The 18,934-nt window shown below is 37.2% G+C and overlaps 1 protein-coding gene across 1 annotated transcript in view; it reads left to right on the forward strand.

Annotated features, from left to right (window-relative positions):
* TBC1D12 (TBC1 domain family member 12) overlaps positions 1-18,934 on the forward strand; it is a 46,678-nt gene that overhangs the window by 19,621 nt on the left and 8,123 nt on the right. Inside the window, 6 exon segments of the mRNA XM_076338752.1 lie at positions 6,701-6,757; positions 13,087-13,202; positions 15,227-15,309; positions 17,023-17,140; positions 17,493-17,599; positions 18,263-18,343. Of these exon segments, the coding sequence (XP_076194867.1) occupies positions 6,701-6,757; positions 13,087-13,202; positions 15,227-15,309; positions 17,023-17,140; positions 17,493-17,599; positions 18,263-18,343 (562 nt within the window).

Consider the following 18,934-nt stretch of genomic DNA (forward strand, 5'->3'; position numbering starts at 1 on the left):
CAGGTTTTCTTCAAACTAGATATTAATCTAGCAAAATTTATCCTCTTAAAGCATTCTTGGATACTCTAGTGTTACAAAACTGTTTTTTTTTTTTTTAATTTATCTAACTCATCTTTCCATAGTCCTTCTTGCCTGGAAGACTTACTATCTGGGTAACTTGTGACAAATTGCTTAGAATCCTGAAACATGTAATCTTGCTTCATTTAGACTTTTAATCTCACTCAAGGTAGTTTTGTTTCAAAATAGTACTGTAAGTTGAACTTGTTTTGGAGTTACTGGGGTACTACAGAAAGGTAATTCTGATTTCCTTCCCCTGATACCAAGTTGTACTTCCATATGTTCGTTCCTGTGGAATCTGTCTTTAATTCGATAAAATAATAATAAAATGGCATAGTCTTTAAAGATGAGCAATTGGTAATGTAACTTAATGTTAACATGCGATCCTGAAGTTGAAAGATTTGTTGACCTAAGAAATATGAATGTCCCTTGTGTTGGTGAAAACAGTAATTTGAATCTCCAGAGCTGCTTTCTCTTTGTCTCCTTTCTCAAATTCCATATAAGCTGATGTATTTGGCAGGTGCAAATGGCTGTGAATGAAGCAGTGTTCAGTCATCTTCTAGAAAGAGCTTCATGGCGAAGAGGGCCTTTTGGGAGCAACTAAAGTGAAAAACAAGAGGTTCTTTTTGAAGGACTTCAGTGTAATGGGACTTGTCACGCAATGAAATGTAGGAAAATGATGAGATTGCAACAAGTGCTATTTACTCTGAAGTAAACTGGGTGCTTCTTCAACATTTTCAAATACAATTTTCCTTATTTAAATGGTTTCCCTTTTTGGGTGAGAGAGGGCAAGTGTTCTTTCTTAGTTTACTTGCAGATGAATGCTGTTGGCCTTGTGCTATGAAAATACTGTGGTAAAAATCCAGATGTCTCTTCCATCCTGAGAAACGGAGAGCGTGCACAATGCTACCAGTCATCTGCTTCCCGTTTTCTGGTAACGAAGATGTTTGTTCTGGAGACCAAGTCATGGTCTGCAGAAATAGTCTTATTTTCTTATCCTGTTGTCCCTCAGTGACTGTTTTTCTTTTAAACTGTAGTGTTCCCATTTTTTTAACTTCTCTGAAATGGCAGAAAAGCAGATATATTAAAACAATGTATTGTCTTTAAACATGATTGAGTTGGTCCTAGCCACTAGTCATGTGGTTTGTGGTACAGTGGTTGCCAGACTAGGGTCATTATTGGATTTATATAATCTTGAGTAATGTGTCAGTAATAGCTAATATTTTTAGCTTCTATTTTAGCTAAAGCATGCATGGTCTTCAGATAAAGCATCATGAGCTAAGATATACAGTTATCAAAGGGGGATCCTGATTGACGGTGTACTCTGCACAGAGTTAGATCTACAATACCTGAGAAAACTTGATTCTTAAATTGAGGTGACCCTAATGACTCCATATTTAACATATGTCAAATGTCTTGCATGTGCGCTTAAAATTTACAGTATAGCTCCTCGTGCATATGCCTCTGAAGAAAAGCCAATGGCTTCTTTTCTCAAAAATGTTCAGATTTGCCAAGCTGGCGATGGGTTAGAATGAATATAGGCACACTTGGTTATTGAAGATCAGTGGAAAATAGTATCTTCACTTCTGAATGACTGACTGAAGTCCCTAGACTAAATTCCTCACTATGCAGGACATGTGAGTGAAAAGAATATAGGCAAGAATGCAGTTATGAGGCCTTTAAGAAGTTGATAGAAATACAATTAAAGCTTAATATGTTCTGTTCACAAGTAATTCTGTGAACCTGACAGAATACTTATATCCTACATGGAGTGTCTGTACAAACTTCTGCATTGACTTTCTAAATTGAAGTCAAGGGATCAAGTGTGATCTGAAACACAAAACCTGCATTTTTTTCCCAATTTTTTTAGCCATCTGTGGTCAGAACAACGGCTACTCACTGTTTACCAGCTTTTGTAAAATGAGCTTCTAGGTGTAAGGCTATGCAAGTAGAATGGGCTTAAGCTGTAGGCAAGCTGCCTGTGAGGGAGTTTACGATAGTTTTATTATTAGCAACAAATCTTGCCGTTCCTGAACAGCTATGGCATTCCCCATGGTTGAACACAAAGTTCTGTGACTTTACTGATGCCAGTGGCCAGCTTTGGGAGGGTGCAAATAATTCCTTGATTAAGGAAACTCAGTAATGAGTCAGCATCCTTCAGATGAAGCATGAGATCTTAAGAAGCCCTTTTGCAAGAAAAATTAACTCACAACAGGAAAACCTTTGTAATTAATAGGAGGAGGAAGTCTTTTGGGTAAGGATAATACTTACATCAAAGCTTTATGGCAATATTGTGAAGCTTAAAGGACTTTCCTATTAGTAAAACAAGAAAAAAATGGCATTGTTGTAGATTATAGTCAAAAGGGTGGTAGAGCTCACATGCCCTGTTTCCATCCTGGCTGATGGAAGCCTCCTGTGTTATCTTTGTTTTGGTAAGGATGATGTAGTAAATTGATAATTACATTTAAATAAATGCTTGCGGCTCCCAGTCACTGTCTATCAACTAGACATGGCCTCTACAGAGAAGTCAGGTAGTGATTCTAATATCTTGAACAACTTCCAAGAAAAGCTGGAAACTTAATTTGGGATGCTGGTTCAGACACTTTTCAGACAACGATGCTAGCCAGCTCTGCCTTCAGAGACTGTCTAATGAACATTACTGTAAATAATGTCTTTGCAAGTTTCTTAGCATACGTAGAAGGAGAAAAATATTTTAGCTGAAAAGCAACCTGCAGGGCTTGTCTGGCTGGGGAGATGGCAGAGTCCCCCGCAGCTGTGCTGCCATCAGCATGCTTTGGGCGAGATGCTCTAGCTCGAACTGGGTCAGAGGTTGAAAGTTCTTGGCAGCTGCATCTCCCCGCTCGCAGCTGCTGGCACGCTCGGCTCTCCTTGGATTTAGAGCTGCCCAAGCAGGATGTGATTGAGGCCAACTCTTTTGCTGGACATCTCCCTCCTCTGGGCTTCCTTCCTTCGTTGTTTTTTAAAAAGGGAAAATAGCAACTCCTTAGGACTGCAAATGTCAAATGCGTTTGGTTTTAGGAAGTGTGCCTTTTTTCATGAACTGCAGCTAATAAAACTGGCTATTATAAGAAGTATGTGGTCATTAATGATCAGTCTGGTAAATTCTTTTCAGTCTGTACAGAAATCTGCTTTAAATTAGACTGCCGAAATTTTTTAATGTAGAAGCATTTAAAGCAGAAACCGACTTGTGGGCTGATGTGTAACGTTTTGGTGTGTATTGACTGAAGTGCAAGTTCTGTTTAAAAATACAAGCTCAATGTCATTCTTTGTGCTTATGGTTAAAGAAAAGAGCTTTTAATCTATGATCAAAATGATTCTGAATATCAAGTCATTAAGTTTAGCTCTTGCTTTTTATTAAAGCAGTTTTGAATACTTTTTATTAATTTGTTTAAAGCAGCATGGTGACTTTTTTTCCCGAATATGCCTGAATTAAAGTAAACTCAAAATATGGAAATACACGTCAGTTTTAAAAGTACTGTCAGTGACAGCCTTAAATAAGGGGGGGAAGCTTCTATTTAAATCTGACACACCATGAAAACCTTGCAGTGATTTAGAAATGATTGCTTATTCAGAAGTGAAGTAAAGCCATCTTTTACAAAAGCTGACACCTTGTGTACAAAATGGAAGGTATTAATTTTAGTCTGTTAAATACTAACTCTGATTTTGATGACTGTGTCACTGTCCTACAACTAACCTCTGAAAATACTATTTTTGGGTGGCTCTGAAATCTTAAAAAAAAAAGTAAAACACTGTACTTGAGGGCTAAAAAACCAGTGTCTTCACTTGCATATTTTTCTGATGTCATTATCTCTGGTCTGAAATCTAATGGAGAAATTGCATTTGCTGAATCAGCACAACTCCCAGGGACAGGAGTTGTCAGAGGTTTCTCTTCAGACAAACAGATGCATTTTGAATCAGTTTTCATACGACTCAGACCTTCTAACTTGCAATATTAACTCTTCCCTCCAATCTTTGTTGTTTCAGTTTAAAAATGCATGAAGCTCCTAATGCTTAAAAAGTGTATATGGCATGTTTGTCAACAAATCTAAGGATTTGAATATCTGAAAGAAGTAGGTAAATACAGTGCTAGATGCTTTTTCATAAGAGCAGTTCTTGAGCAGACAGTTATCTAGGTAGAAGTCATGTTGGCTCGTCTTGCACTACTACTGGAGAGAAGAGAAAGGCAGGACTTCTGCCTGTTTAGCAGTATAGGTAGAAATACGTTGGTGACAAACTGCCTTGAAACCAGGACAGACAATAAATGGGGGTATTTGGTCTTGCAAGGAGCATGTAACACCTGAATAACAATTTGTTTACTAGCAGCAGTGAGAAGGCTGTGATGGTTTTCTTTGTAGACACTGTAGCAGTCAGATTCTCAAGAAATGTCCACCATCTTTCCAGAGTCACACATATAGTCAGTGAAACGCTATGCTAGAGGTAAATCAAAGGCATTCCCCAGTGTTTTAGACTTTTGCAATTATTATCTTGTCAGTAAAATGGTAATGCAACCAGTAGGACCCCAGTGAGACAAATGTCTCTCCTTTTTGTTTGCATAAAGCACATAAAATACAGTTCATCTCCTAGTACCAGGGCTTACCCAGCTGCTTTGACAAGGAGAACTTGTCAAGGAGAACTTCTCATGATGTCTGCTATGTTGGTGGCACAAATGTATCTTCAGGGGAGTACTCTACAGTGAGCATGGGACTAATATTTTGAAAATACCGCAGAGGCGTTGACTCTGCTGATGTGAATTCTTCTGATTGCTGGGGTTTTTTTTTCTTTAAAAAAAAGTCTTTGAGGTCAACTATGAAGAGTATTGAAGCAAACTTTCTCCTCCTAAAGCTTGAAAAAGAAAGCATAAGCATTGTACATATTTTCATTTCTGTTGTTGGAAGTTGCTGGGTTTTAGGGAAACAAAGAATATAGAAACAATCTCGAGGTGATAAAAATGATAGAACTTCTTTTACTTTGATTTGGTAGGACACTAGATTTTTTTTGGTCTTCTGGATCCTCTTTTTGATGGGATGCCTCCCCCTCTATTGGGCCTTTGAATTTCTTTAGCAAAGGATGGCATAGATAAAAATAATTGTTTTTTCTTCTCTTAAGAAGTGAGCTTTTGCAGGTTAAGCAGACCTAGATGGTGAGCTTGAGGTGCTGCGATAGCAAAATCATTGCCTAGGTAGGCTGTATCAAATTCCAAAAGGATAGGATTTAGCAAAAATATTCAGGTGGTAAAGATGCTGTCTTTTATAGACTTTAAGTGTTTTGTGTGTTCTGGTGGTGGGGTTTTTTTATATAAGCCTTATCCTTCTGAGGCTGGCATGGTACTTCAGTACTGAAAAAGATAAAATAGTATGGTAAGGGAGAAAGAAGCCTTTAAAATGCTTTTTATTAGTCTGAGGTATGCATGGTACAAGAACACTGCAGATACGTTCAGAAATAAGCTTTTTATCATGCCTTCAATGTTATTTTCCTTCTTCCAGGTACTGTAATCCAATGCTTAAAAGCAACGGCTGTGTCTTTCCCCCCAACCTCAATGTCTTTAAGCTTGGCTCTTCCATTAGAAAACCAGCTTTGACTTTTGAATGGAAACCTGCAGAGCTGTGGTTGTACAGGGTCTCCTGTAGTTGGGCATGCTTTTGCCCGATTGCCTTGCTGCAATGTGGTATGAGGGGTTTCATATTGCTGCTTAGAATCTTACTCTTAATTTAAGTGACTTTCTCAAAGCCTTACAAATGTATCTTAGTTCTCATAAGCTCACCAGTGAGGTTGAGGTGTAGTCCACTTTTGAGCTTTCAGTTTAGAAATATTAATTACAACGTGGCGGGAGGGGAAGGTGGGGGACTGAAAGGCCCTCTCTAAGTCACTGTGCTATTTAATGACGTTTTCTACCCTCTCATGTTAAATAGAAAAACCTAAACACTTAATGTGAAAGTTCTGTTTGAAAGTTACCCTAGTATTTTGTTTCTTGCCAAATGCTTATGCAAGTCCAGTTATGTTTCTCTTCCCTTTCTCTACAGTGTGAGTACTATTCCTGAGTATTCATTTTAAGCTTTAAAGCTAATTAGCTTATAGGTGAAGATATAGTTGGGTGTGAGATGCAATCTAACATGAGCTGAATGAAGGCAAGGTCTTCGAGATTCATTTTCAGAGCAAACAGTTTCTGTTTTCTTGTGTGGGCCTATAGACAATGTTTTGTTCTTTCCTTTTTAACAGCCTATCTTCCAAGGCTAGTGTTTAATAAGTGTTACTTCTATGGGTGATGTGGACTAGGGAGAGACAGTGTATCAGGGAATGCCGTTTGTCATGCACCTGAGAAATGCCATGGAAAAAGATCTCCCTTCAGGCAAAGGTGCTGATGGTAGAAAATAGAAAACTTCAATTAAAACAGAAGAATAGCCCAATAGATGTCTATAGACATCTTGCACAAGTGGAAAGTCTTTGTATGTGTGTTTGTGTATTTTGGGGCCTGGAGAAGGAGGAACAGCCATGTTATGTTTCTTCAAACATAGAGTGTAAATACTCTACATGTGAATTTAAATTTTGGCTTGCATGTTGCTATATTGTAATGGTCTTTTCCTTCATTTATTCACTAAGGCTTTGCTTCTGTTTTTCTCATTAGGATGACAGTTCTGGCAGTCTTGCGTCAATATCTGCTCTCAGTCTATTAAACACAGGGGTATGAAATTTAATATATATTCTTTCTAGTTGTATTTAATGCCATGCATGGGACTATGTAGCACTCATTAAAATAGAACAAACATCACATTTTCACAGTAGCATGAATATTTTATGGCACTAACCATCAACTCATTAGATACCATTAGTAAAATAAGCAAATAAACTTCACACGTGAATCTCACTAACAACTTAAAGTGATAGAGTATAATTGTTTATTATTGTTTATATTGCATGTTCTTCAATAGCAGGAAATAGGTAATGCTATAGCTTGACAGTAGTTTACTTTGTTTGCTGTGCCTCCTTGCTTAATGGTAAAAGTTGTTAAAAGGCTTAATTTGTAATATTTTTGAGCACCTCGTATTAGCTTTGAAAATTGATTTCCTAGAATCTTTTTTTTCCCGTCACTAAGTCATACAAGCTATTAACAGTGGCACTTCAGAACTCCAGATGCTTTCAATCGCTATTTCCAATATGAAATTGGAAACCTAGAAAAGTATAGCTATTGAAACTTTTGTTATATGCTGTTATGTCTTCTATTTGCTGTGACTGGTATCCTTCTGAAATTGGTCCAATGCATATGCCTGTTACTTTGAAAACTTTAATGTAATCCCACACCCTGTGTTAAACAGGGGTAGTACAAGTTAGCTTTTTAGTTCTGTGGATCCGTAACTCTGGCTTTGTGAAATGGAGCAGTAATGTAACCGCTAGTTGATACATGATGCTTGCAGTTCATGTTACATGGTCCAGCCACTCTTGGCTCTTCTTTATTGGGCCCAGAAGCCCCTGGCTTCATGCTTTTTTGTAAACGCCAAAAGATGGAACTTGATGCAACTTATTAAATATCCAATTGAGGAAAACATAAAGTAAATAAACAATTGAAGATGGATGGCGTTACTTTGGAAGGTTGACCTAGAAACTCTTCGGTGTCTGTTTGGTGGTTCTCTTGTACTATGTGAAGATTATTATTTTTCCCTCCTTCAATATAGTTTCTTCCTATATCACCTGCAAGTTAGTAAAGAATGTACTGTTCTGGCTGTCCTGATAGCATCTGGCATTCTTAGTTCTGGGAAAATGTCTAGTTTATGACTTGCAGAATTTTTCAGTGATATCTATTCTTGCTATAAGCACTTCTTTGTTTTTAATCACCTTGTAACCAGTTCTAGCTCAGCAATTTTAACATTTAACCTGGGGGGGGACACACATGACGACATAAGAGGGAATCCTTATGCATTAGCAGAAATTCTTTTTACATAAATTTTCTATTAGTTTTATTAAAGTGATGTAGATGGGCGCCCTCCTAAGCGATTCTATTAATGCTTCCATTCTTGGATGATCAACTCTGCTTGAAATGAAGGGAAATAATCTTTCTGATGATATTTCTAGTTAGCTGTACAACATTGTGAAAATAATCGTATGGAGCAGATCGGCCTCTAAAAACATCCAGAGTCGCACGTGTGCAGAGGGGAGAGGTTTAAAATCACTTGCAGAATATATGGCAATACCCATTGTTTCCTCAACAGAAGTCATGATTGAATAAAACCTCTTTTGGTATCAGGCTTAGAATTTGGAGGGGGTAAAGCATGTTAGAAGAAACTGTAATACACAGGGTGCATGCTTTGTTTAATTGGAGTATTAGTATGCCTTGACATCTACTTTAAACAGAGGCAATCCTTAAGATAGTGAAAGCTAATTCAGTGTTGCCCAGCCTGTCACTTTCTCCTCCAGCATACCTAAAACATAATTGGATCTGTGGTGCTTAATCTGTATAATTGGTACTTTCAGGACTGAGGACTTTCACAATCCTTGTAATCTAAGGCTTTTATTACTAATTTCCAGGAGTTCAGCTTTTGTTTTTCTGTTGTTGATAGATCAAAACTGGGATACAGCAAGATGCATGTTAAATTTCATGGTCAATATTTATTCCTTTAAAGCTCTATAGTTTGGGCACCGTAGATGCAAGTTTGTCTTCTAAAATTGAATCAGTATGTGAACACTTAGTTAAATACTTTATCCCCACAAGCATACCCTACTTACGGTCAACTAATGCTTTTGGAATGCTGCGATGCAGCTGGTTTTCCTTTCCGTAAGTTAGTTTGCTTAGATGCTGGAAGAAGCAGCTATGGGCAATTATGTGTATGTTACACAGTGCAATCCAGTACTGTTTAGAGAGATCTAAAATAGCTCTGAATGGTATAGCTGTCCTGTATGGCTCTCCTGAGGAAGGATGAAAGAAACTTCAGTTTTGTATGTTTCCATGTAGATACCAAAAAGGTGCAGGCAATAAAGACCTGTGCAGGTTTATTATTTCTTCTTTTGTTTAAAACATCAGGGTGTTTTTGTTGGCTTTCTTTTTGTGTGTGTGTGTAAGGAAGTTAGTCTGGGATATCTTTATCTTCTTAAGCACAAAGGCAGTTTATAAGCAAAAGACTTTTTTCCTCAGCCCCGTTTGTGTTACCTGTCTGTAGGTTAATAGGCTTATCTATATTTCAGTAGGAATAAATACCAGAAATACAAGTCCCTCCACATATCTAAGTGGTCTTAAATATGTTGTCACAGCGTTTTTTCAGGAAAAACATGCTTTTAGCCTGTTAACAGGTTTATTATTGGCAGTAGATGAGAGGATGCAGTTCCAGCCTTAATAAGGAGATAGCTATTCTTACTTTCTATTGAAGCTGAGGTTTGTTTTTCTCTATCTATTTTGGGATTGTAAAATGTTCCATATCTTCTAATAAATACTAGATATGCTGCAATAAAGAATTTTTAACTACATTCCCTAAACTACTGAAACCATACATGTGACACTTCCAAAATTATTTTTTTTACATAAACAGGTCTTACATAGTCTTGAATCTTAGTTGTCAACTGTTCTATCCTCTAGCATATGCCCTGCATGTTAAGCATTTGCCAAGACATTTGACTTTAATTTGTATTTTTACCTTGTTATGGAAGAGTATTAGCTCACATCTTTGGAAGTGAAATTCTGTGTCAGCTCAAACTTTTTGTCCTGTGCCAAGACTTTTAGATTCCGCATCAAATGCATGGTTAAGGCTATTGGATTCCTTACATCTAGTAATACAAAATATTCCAGAAAAAATGGATATTTTACTTGCACAAGCTAGTGAGTTCCATGTATGTCTGATGGTTCTGGGATCTAATCCTCAAGTAAGTTTCCTAAAGCACAGGCTTCTTGAGGAGCAAGCATCTTGGGAACATTGGGAAGTTCTGATATTTTGGAATATATTTCATCTTGGGGAATGTGCAGCCATGACGGTTTGAGCTTGAAGCTATTTTGGTCTCTGCTTTGACTCTTTCTAGTAATGCTTACAGTTTTCCCCTCTCTGTGCATGCCTCCTTTTCTTGCAAAAAAACAACTGTTCGTAAAGTGTACTTACTTCCAGAAACACAGTTGGATGATGAGTTCTGCCTTTTGTGGAAATCCAAGTTGAAGATTTTTTCTTTTTTTTTTTTTCCTTTCTCTGTTGCTTTGGAATCGTATGTCAGTTCTTAGCATGTACGATAGCCAGAAGCACTCGCACCATTCAAATGTGTTGCTTGTAATAAAAGGGTGAGAGTGGCTTCATTTCTAATTTGCAATGCTTTTTTTATTTAACTTGCATACAAATTAGGTATGTAGGAGTGTTGAAATGGTTGGTACCATTTGAGCTTCCTCATCTCTGACCACTAAATGAACTTGATTTTTGTGGCTCCTGTTACAAAGTACTGGAAAGTATGAAAGTAAATTGGAACTTCTACCAAGAATAGGAGGGATGGCATTGCTACTGCAGCCTGGATGCTGACCTCTGGGTGCTATCACAGGATGCATTCTTAACTTAAGAATATGCTGGGGTAGCCTGAGGTATAAAGCATGGCAGGAGTGCCTATAATGTCTCTATGGCTTTAGGTGGAATGAAATAATTTTAGGCTTAACAATATATATATTCATTCATACAGTGAATGTTGGGTTTCTGATTTTTCTCGTGCTTGTGTGAATTACAACAGAACTCTACCAATCCTATATGTCCAGACGTTCAAGATACTTGTTTGAATGTGCCAAATGATACTGAATGCGTATTATTTTCAATCAAAAGTTGTCTTGAATTACCCTTCAGGAAAGGAGTATGGTCTAGAAAATTTGTATAACCACTGTTCTTGGCCAGAGACTTAGAAATATTTAGAACTAAGTTATATTTAAGAACAGTTGGCTAGTAACTTTTAAGTCATTGTGTTTACAAAGCATTAGGTTTTTAGTGTGAATGTATGTATAAATGACAGTTGCTCACTCTTTTTCTTTACAAGGTGCATATTCGGGCTTTTCTTGAAGACAGAAAAGCAACAGAGCTTCTCCTCTAGTTGAAATAGTAGGCTGGTTGCTATAGATTTGTGCTTGTCTTTCCAGGATGCTAACAAAATGAGTTATTTGCTATGCTGCCATGGGGCCGAGTATGATACAGTGGTTAAAGGGTGGATAGCTGAAGACTTGCGGGGTGAGGGTGGAAAACACTTCAAAAGATACTGAGAATGTTTGTTTCAAAACCATTCTCTGGCTTGTTTTGTGGAGGTGCAATCACCTTTTCTCATCAGTTAAACTATTGTTCTGACTCCCACAAACTAGAAAAAGAAAAGGGCAAGAAGTCCAGATATCTCCTTACGATCTGAAAAGTATAGTGGCATATAATGCATGTGGCCTTACCGCTGTGAACACACCCCACCTCCTCTGATCTCTGAAGCTAACAGGATGGGCCTAGTTAGTACTTGGATCGGAAACCACTTGGGAATACCAGGTGCTCTAACCTCTGCCTAGCAAGAGTGGAGTCTCCATCCTTGGTGATATTAAAATGTGGCTGAACAAGGCCCTGCGCAACCTGCTGTAGTTGACCTTGCTTTGAGCAGGGAGGCTGGACTAGATGATCTCCAGAGGTCCCCTCCAACCTCAGTGATTCTGTGATAACGTCCTTGAGATGAGATTAACGTGACTGCACTGAGGTTATACTTTTTGGATCATTTAATGTATTATGCCCAGTGTGGAAGAACAGGTATTTTGTCAGCAATCATTAAAATGGATAGGGTAAGGAGGCTGTTGAGCAGCAAGCTTTAAGCCACCTTAGTGTTGGGCAAACACTTTGTCCTCTGGAAATCTGAGGCTGCATTGTCATGTTTGTAAGAGGTCTTTTCCCATTTAACTTTATGGACATCAACTGTGTATGTAACACAGTAACAGCTGTACAAGAACAAACTGTCTTCAGATAAAAAAGCTTGTACAAGTTAGAGCTCACTTGGCTGTGCTTAAGCACAGCCCTGTGTGATCTGTGAAAGTACATTACTGAAGTACCTGCAATTTGTTCTCTTTAAAAAATGATTTTTTCAGCTCTTAGTACTGTATTTTTGAATTCCAGCATGCGGAAGACTTGCAGAGAAACTAGTATTTAGCCTTCATGCCTAAGGAGATTATGAACCCACAAGCTAACTTGGTTTGGGAGTAAGTTGGAAGTCTTCTCACAGATAACCTTTTAAGAGTTGCTGGATTGTAAGAATGGGTTTCCCAGGAACTTGGCAGTAAATTTTTATTTACAGAGACTAAAAAAGAGGGAACGTGAGATCTGAGGTTTTCATCTGGCTCTGTCTAGCCTTCTTCCTAAAGACTGTCTCGTATTTCTGTTTTGTTGAGTTGCTCTATGGAAAAAGGAATTGGATTCTTTCTTCCTCAGAATCTTCTGTGTATTAAAGGCTCTTAAATATTTCTAAGTAGATTGCATGTTTTAACCTCTGAGAAAGAAGTGATGTGAAACAGACTTGTAATGATAAATATTGTTATGTTGTCACTCAGTATAGTGTAGGTAGTTCTGGATAAATGTGGGTTTGATGGTCTTGCTAAAGGCTTCAGGAACGTGAGGGGCACCGGATCTTTAAGGGTGGCTAGAATCAAAAGGAAAGAAATGGGAAGACACACGTTCTTGATTAGTGGTTTCTGTTGGGTTTTTTTGTCAGCTTCACAGATTACTTAAATATACTTGCGCACTAATTAGTTTGGGGAGATTATGCAGATTTCCTACCTGTAACTGATCCTTGGATACTCAGTAGTAATATTGAACTAGAAGAGATCAAAGATTAAGTTGATACAAGAAACTGCTTCCTCATTCATCTTTACTTAGCAGTCCTGGAAAGCTGCACTGTCTTGCTATAAACAATTTCAACTTGTAATGTTAGCTCCTTGCTGTCGTAAATTATTTATTATTATATATTTTAACATTATTTAATAAGTGTTAAACAAGTAATATTAGAAGTGAGGCTGAAAGTTGAAATTTAACTTTTATCAATAATGTTGTTTAGGAATATGAAGCACGGACAGGAAGAATGTATAAACCTCCACCCCCATCAGCAAGACGTAAAAATATTGAATTTGAACCACTTTCAACTACTGCTTTGATTCTGGAGGATCGACCAGCGTAAGTATGATTCTGCTGTGGAACTGATGATGACTGAATTTGTTAGATGTGCTTCTGATGAGCTAAACTTCACAAGTCTTACACAAAAGTATCACTGGATTATATCATCCCAGATAATAGCCTAACAAATACCTCAAAAGAACTTTTAAGTATATTATAGTCTATATGAGGAATTCTTTCTTGCTGTAATGGGGCCACCGGTCTGTTATCTACTGTATATCACAGTTGTCTGAAAGTGTTGTGGGCATCCCTAATCAGGAAAATTCCTGGAGACTCTTATGGATTTTTTTTTTTTTTTCCCTGCCATCTCAGTGTGCACTCCCTTATCCCTCCCCCATTCTGGAAACTTAATTTCCTAGACTAGTTGGAAAGACTTAACAGTGGCAGTTGTTAACTTCAGTAAACCTGGATTTGGCTTACCAGAAGGGTTGGGTTTTTTTTTTTAAAAAGAAAAAGTATTAGGTAGGTAACAGCAGGAGTGGGAACAATTGCCTTTGAAATGCAAGAAATACTTTCCTGTCACAAATGCTGAATGCTCATTTTGTATCTGGCAACTACAGTTAAATGCTTTGTTGGTACCGAGATGATAGTATTCACTGATACTGTTCCTTGCCCTTGTTCCAGTTATGTTTTCATGACTCCTTAAAACTACAGCTGAAGGCAAGGCAACAGCAGATGAAGATGCAACAAAAACTGCATTAAGTACAAATAAGAACAGTAATGAAAAATGGGTAATAAATTGGTTAGTTTTTTCACTATACAGTCTTCAGCAATTTGAAGGAAGGAGGAGGACCTGCTGGCTAGGAACACATGCTGTGAGGAAAGCAAATGGAGCAAAGCTTTTCAAATTGCACTTTGAGAAAGCTTGTGATGGCACTGTGTTAAATGTTTGCTCTAATCAGTTCCACTTAGGAAATGGAAAATATAACATATAGTGTTTCCTTCGATATTCTCTCTAGTGGTACATAAGCTCATTCAGTGCTCAGACAGAAATACCCTGAATGGAGGTATGGATTGCTATGACTATTTTTGTGTAAATGCATTATTTCTTTTACTGTGTGGTGGAGAGTAAGATATGCAGTAACAGGTTTGCTGATGCTTTTCTGTACTTTCAAAATATCACGATTTCACAAACTAACATAAGGATGCTTTTACAAATGACACTTCCACTTGTTTCAAATGGGAGTGCCATCCCAAGTAATGTGTTGCCACAATCTCATCCTTGAAAAATATATTCTGCTCTCACTTTCATTGGAAATATTAATAAAGTGATCTTTTCTGCTTGTATAAGAGGAGATGGAAAACCTTTCTAGTATTAAAATGACAAAACTGTCTTCTGTTTATTTTGAACCAAAGTAGACTGGAGATTGGGTAAGAGACTGAGACAAACATTGTGTTCTGATTTGTTTTGGAATGAGTTTGCTTGGTCAAAAGGAAGTGTGTGTTTGGCAATTAGGGGATCACTATGCAGCCGAAAAACAAACACGTTTTAAGCTGGTGAACTTGTAGCACTGCAGCAAGCTTCCTTAGCTTTAGCTCTGACATAAATGGGGATCTACCCTTTCATCCTTTGGTAAACCTATCTTTTGTGGGAGTTTTAAAGTGCTAACTATAATGAATAAAAACCTTTACCTTTTATTGAAAATGCATCATCATAGATTTCATATGAACAAATGGAGCATCGACATGCAGGTATATTTAATGATTAAAATATGCGTGTGCAGAAATGCATTGGACTAAACTGTATGGAATATCAGTATTTCCCTTTTGTCACTTCATGCAGACTTCATTTGAGCATCATTCCAGGTGTTCAACAAATCTAATAACCCTGCTTTGGGGGAAGCTATAGGAGAACTAATAAACAGAAGCAGTAAGCATCTGGTAGCTCTCTACTGCTGTTACTGAAACACTGGTAGTGTGACAACCCCAAAGCTCACCTTAGAGAGAAGCCAAATTAAAACCTGTTTTGAAATGGTTCAGAATGTCATTTGTGTGTATTGAATTCAGGAACAACTTGTTTTCAGAAATCTTCCTGCCAAGTCAGTGGAGGAGGCTTTACGTCACCGACAAGAATATGATGAGATGGTGGCAGAGGCAAAAAAACGAGGTGTGTTAACTGCCAATAATCACTATAATTCTTTTTAACTATGTGGCAAAAATAATTTCTGGCTTGTAGGCTAGTAGGTACAGTAAAGAACAACCTTGTTTAACATCTAGGTTATTCTCTGGTACATACGTGCACACAGTTTAAAACAGAACTCAACTATCAAATCATTTTCTTATTCCACCACAGTGAACATAACTAGGTTCAGAAGTCAGTTTAACATTTTCTTTAATTTTTAAGTAGGAACTTGATGACTTCTTTTAAACTGCTTGTATAATGTGATCAGCTAGAAACTTTCTGGGTACTCAGACTCTTTTTTTTTCAAGCTGTTTTGCTGCAGTTGCCACTGAGAGCCAAAGTATAATAAAGCTGACTGCTTAAAGATCTGTTTTTTCAGGAATTTGAGATCAATTCCAATGTGAAGACAGATGAAAACTTTGGGGTTTTTCCAACCAGCTGTACCTGTGTGAACCTTCCTACTCCCACTAGATCTGTTTTTTAAATTAAACATATCTGTAGCATCTGGTACTGTGTCAATCTATGAATAGTTGTTGAAAGGACTTCTGTAGTCTCGTGCCTAGTATTCAGGGAATAAGCTATTTTAAGAATCTGTGCTGCATGTTTTACTTGGGCTGTTGTCAGAGATACAAGCTTCTGAACTGATTGAGCCTCTATGGATCTGTGGCAGCTTACTCTGAAAGATGTAATAAGAAATCCAAGGCATCTGACAACTCATTTCACTCTTCTCTTGTGGTGTGCATCTTGTAAGGTGTGTTCTGTGGTCCATGTTCTCTAACTGCATCTTTGGAGGGTCAGCCATGTGTAGTGTTTTAGTATATGTGCCCTAATTAATTTAAATATATATTTTTATATATTTAAAATATAAAAATATGTATTTAGACTATAAATATATTTTTATATATTATATATTTATATAATTTAAATTCATTAAATTAACTATTGTTACACACACAAAGCTTCAGTAAAAACTTAAGCTGGTCAGCTCTATCAGTTTACCAGGGATGGCATGTTTACTCCGTTGATGTGTCTAATGCATGCATAAATAGAAAATGTCTTGCAATTTTACAGTGGTTCTTAGTGATGTCAAGAAAGCACTGCTCTGTCCTTCTTTTAGCCTTTTTAATAAGAGGGATCTACAAATGATCCTTTTTTTAACAGAAGGCAGAATACTCTTCTCTTGTTCAGCATTGTGGCTTTGTCTCAGATCTTTAGGTCCTTTCCAGAAAAGAAAATACATAATCCTTCTAGGTGGAAGTTTCAGTAAAATTTGAATAATTTTAAAATGGATGTAGAGTTGCACTTTTGAATAATAATTTTATCTATAATTATTGCTGATTAGTCTAAGTAATAAGTAAGGCTTAGGTAGAACATGGTGTGAAACTCATTACAGGAAAAACAGCGCTAATGATGTGCTTGCCTTTTAGTCATTCTGTGTACTGCAGGAAAAAGTGCTACGAGTTTTCTAGCCAGATTTTTTCTTGTCTAAATCCCTGTGTATTTGAGTAACTTAGCTTAAATTAAAAGATTTCCTGAGAAATACACCTACAATCAACAGAAATAGTACCAGCTAGCTCATGTGCAACTGTAGTTTACCCTTGATCTTTCAGACATCTAAATAATTAGATAATAGCTGAATTATTTACCTAATAATTTATATACACTAATACAGAATTATTAACGTGTTATGCCTAACAGAAATTAAAGAAGCACATAAAAGGAAAAAAATAATGAGAGCGCGTTTCAAGCAAGAAGAGAATATTGCTAGTGCTATGGTGATTTGGGTCAATGAAATACTACCTAACTGGGAAGGCATGTAAGTAAAGTTCTGTTGTGTACATGAGGCAAGGCTGGCTTGTTTCTCCTCTAGAAACAGAGGAACCACGTACCTTACTTTCCTTTTCCTTTCTGTTTTGTCAAGAAGTCAGTTTCTGTTGCCAGATATTAGTGAGAGGTCATTACAGAGCAACATGAAATGTGCTTTCTGGGAGCTTAATGTTTTGGGGTTTTTTAGTGGGGCTTTAGCATAAGCAGAGATCCTTGAATATTGATTTGTGAAATAGTATGTTATTTTGCTTGCAAGCTGCCCAATGATTTTAGAAAACAGGATGTGCAATATGTGCCTTCTGTTTTTGGTGGTGTTTTTTTTCCCTGCTTCCCTATCCTAGGCGTGCTACCCGAAGAGTTCGAGAGCTGTGGTGGCAGGGATTACCCCCAAGCGTACGTGGGAAGGTTTGGAGTCTAGCTGTGGGAAACGAATTAAATATCACTCCTGGTATGCCTTAACAGATCACATCTTAATGCAAAATTATGTTGGTTATTTTCAAAGAAAAATTTAAACTTTTGTTAAAAAAAAAAAACCTAAAGCAGGGTATACTTGCTTTTTGAAGAACTGCATTTCACAACCTTAGGAACAGGTGTTTATCACGATTAGATGTCATAGTCTGGTAAATTATGGAAACAAGGTTCAAAAACTGCTTACGAAAACATTTTAGTCTTATAAGAGTTAAGGTTGCGCTCCCCCCAAAGAAATTATTTTTATGTTTAAAATTGAGAATTTGTAGCTTTGTTTTCTTAAGGGGGTGGAAAGGGGAATTGCTTTATTTCATAACTAATGATTTTGATGAACTGGGAAGCGTTCTAACCCATTCACAAATATAAAAATCTGAATTAATTAAGGCTTGATTTCCCTCTTGTAATTTGCATGTTCACCACAGAAGAAAGCATAATGCAGTGCACACTATAAAACTGTGTATAGTGGTACTCCAGTGGTTAGTGGTAACCATCTAATAGATTCTCCCCCTGCCCCCAGTGGTTAAGATGAAACCAAGCAACAAAACCAAAGCCAAGAATACTTAGTGTGCTTTTGTTTTGGATGGGTGCTTCTCTTACTTATCTCTTCCTTTTTTGTTGTTGGTTTGGTTTTGTTTTCTTGCAGAACTTTATGAAATCTTCTTGTCGAGAGCTAAGGAACGATGGAAAAGCTTCAGTGAGACAAGTTCTGAGAATGACATAGAAGGTGAGATCTACTGAATGCTAGACAGCCTCCTATTCACTTTTACAAACCCAGAAAGCCTCACAAGTTCAGCTGCAGCATTAGGAATACTTGTTAAAAGTCCTCTGAGTCATTCCCTACTTAAATGTTTGCTTTCTTGTAACAAGTCAGTGAGCGAGGGGCTTAATGGTATTTACTGTATCAATAAAAGATGCATTAAAATATTGCATGTGCTAGTTCACTTTCAAATGAATGTGGTTTTCCTCCAAATTCCTGAAATACCAGGACTAAGCTCTCATGAAAATTTTAGATGAAATACAAAAAGAAGAAATGGGAAACTAAATTACAGTATGTGCTGTTGCTTAGCTCTGCTTAGATGGTTCTTACGTTGGTATCTCTTCCACAATTTTGGGAAAGAAAAAATTATTCTCTTTTTTTGATTGTGGAACTGAAAGGTGAAGAATATATGTAACGTATTATACATTTTGCATCCCACTTGGGTTTCCTTGGTTGTCCAGATGGCCTTTCCTCCCTGATCTGTTAAGTGGGGATGTTAGCACACTTGTATGTATAATGGAGTTTTATCACTGGCATATTGCTTTTTCCTGTGGTTAT

The sequence above is a fragment of the Aptenodytes patagonicus genome, chromosome 5 (assembly GCF_965638725.1).
Source record: "Aptenodytes patagonicus chromosome 5, bAptPat1.pri.cur, whole genome shotgun sequence".
NCBI lineage: Eukaryota > Metazoa > Chordata > Aves > Sphenisciformes > Spheniscidae > Aptenodytes > Aptenodytes patagonicus.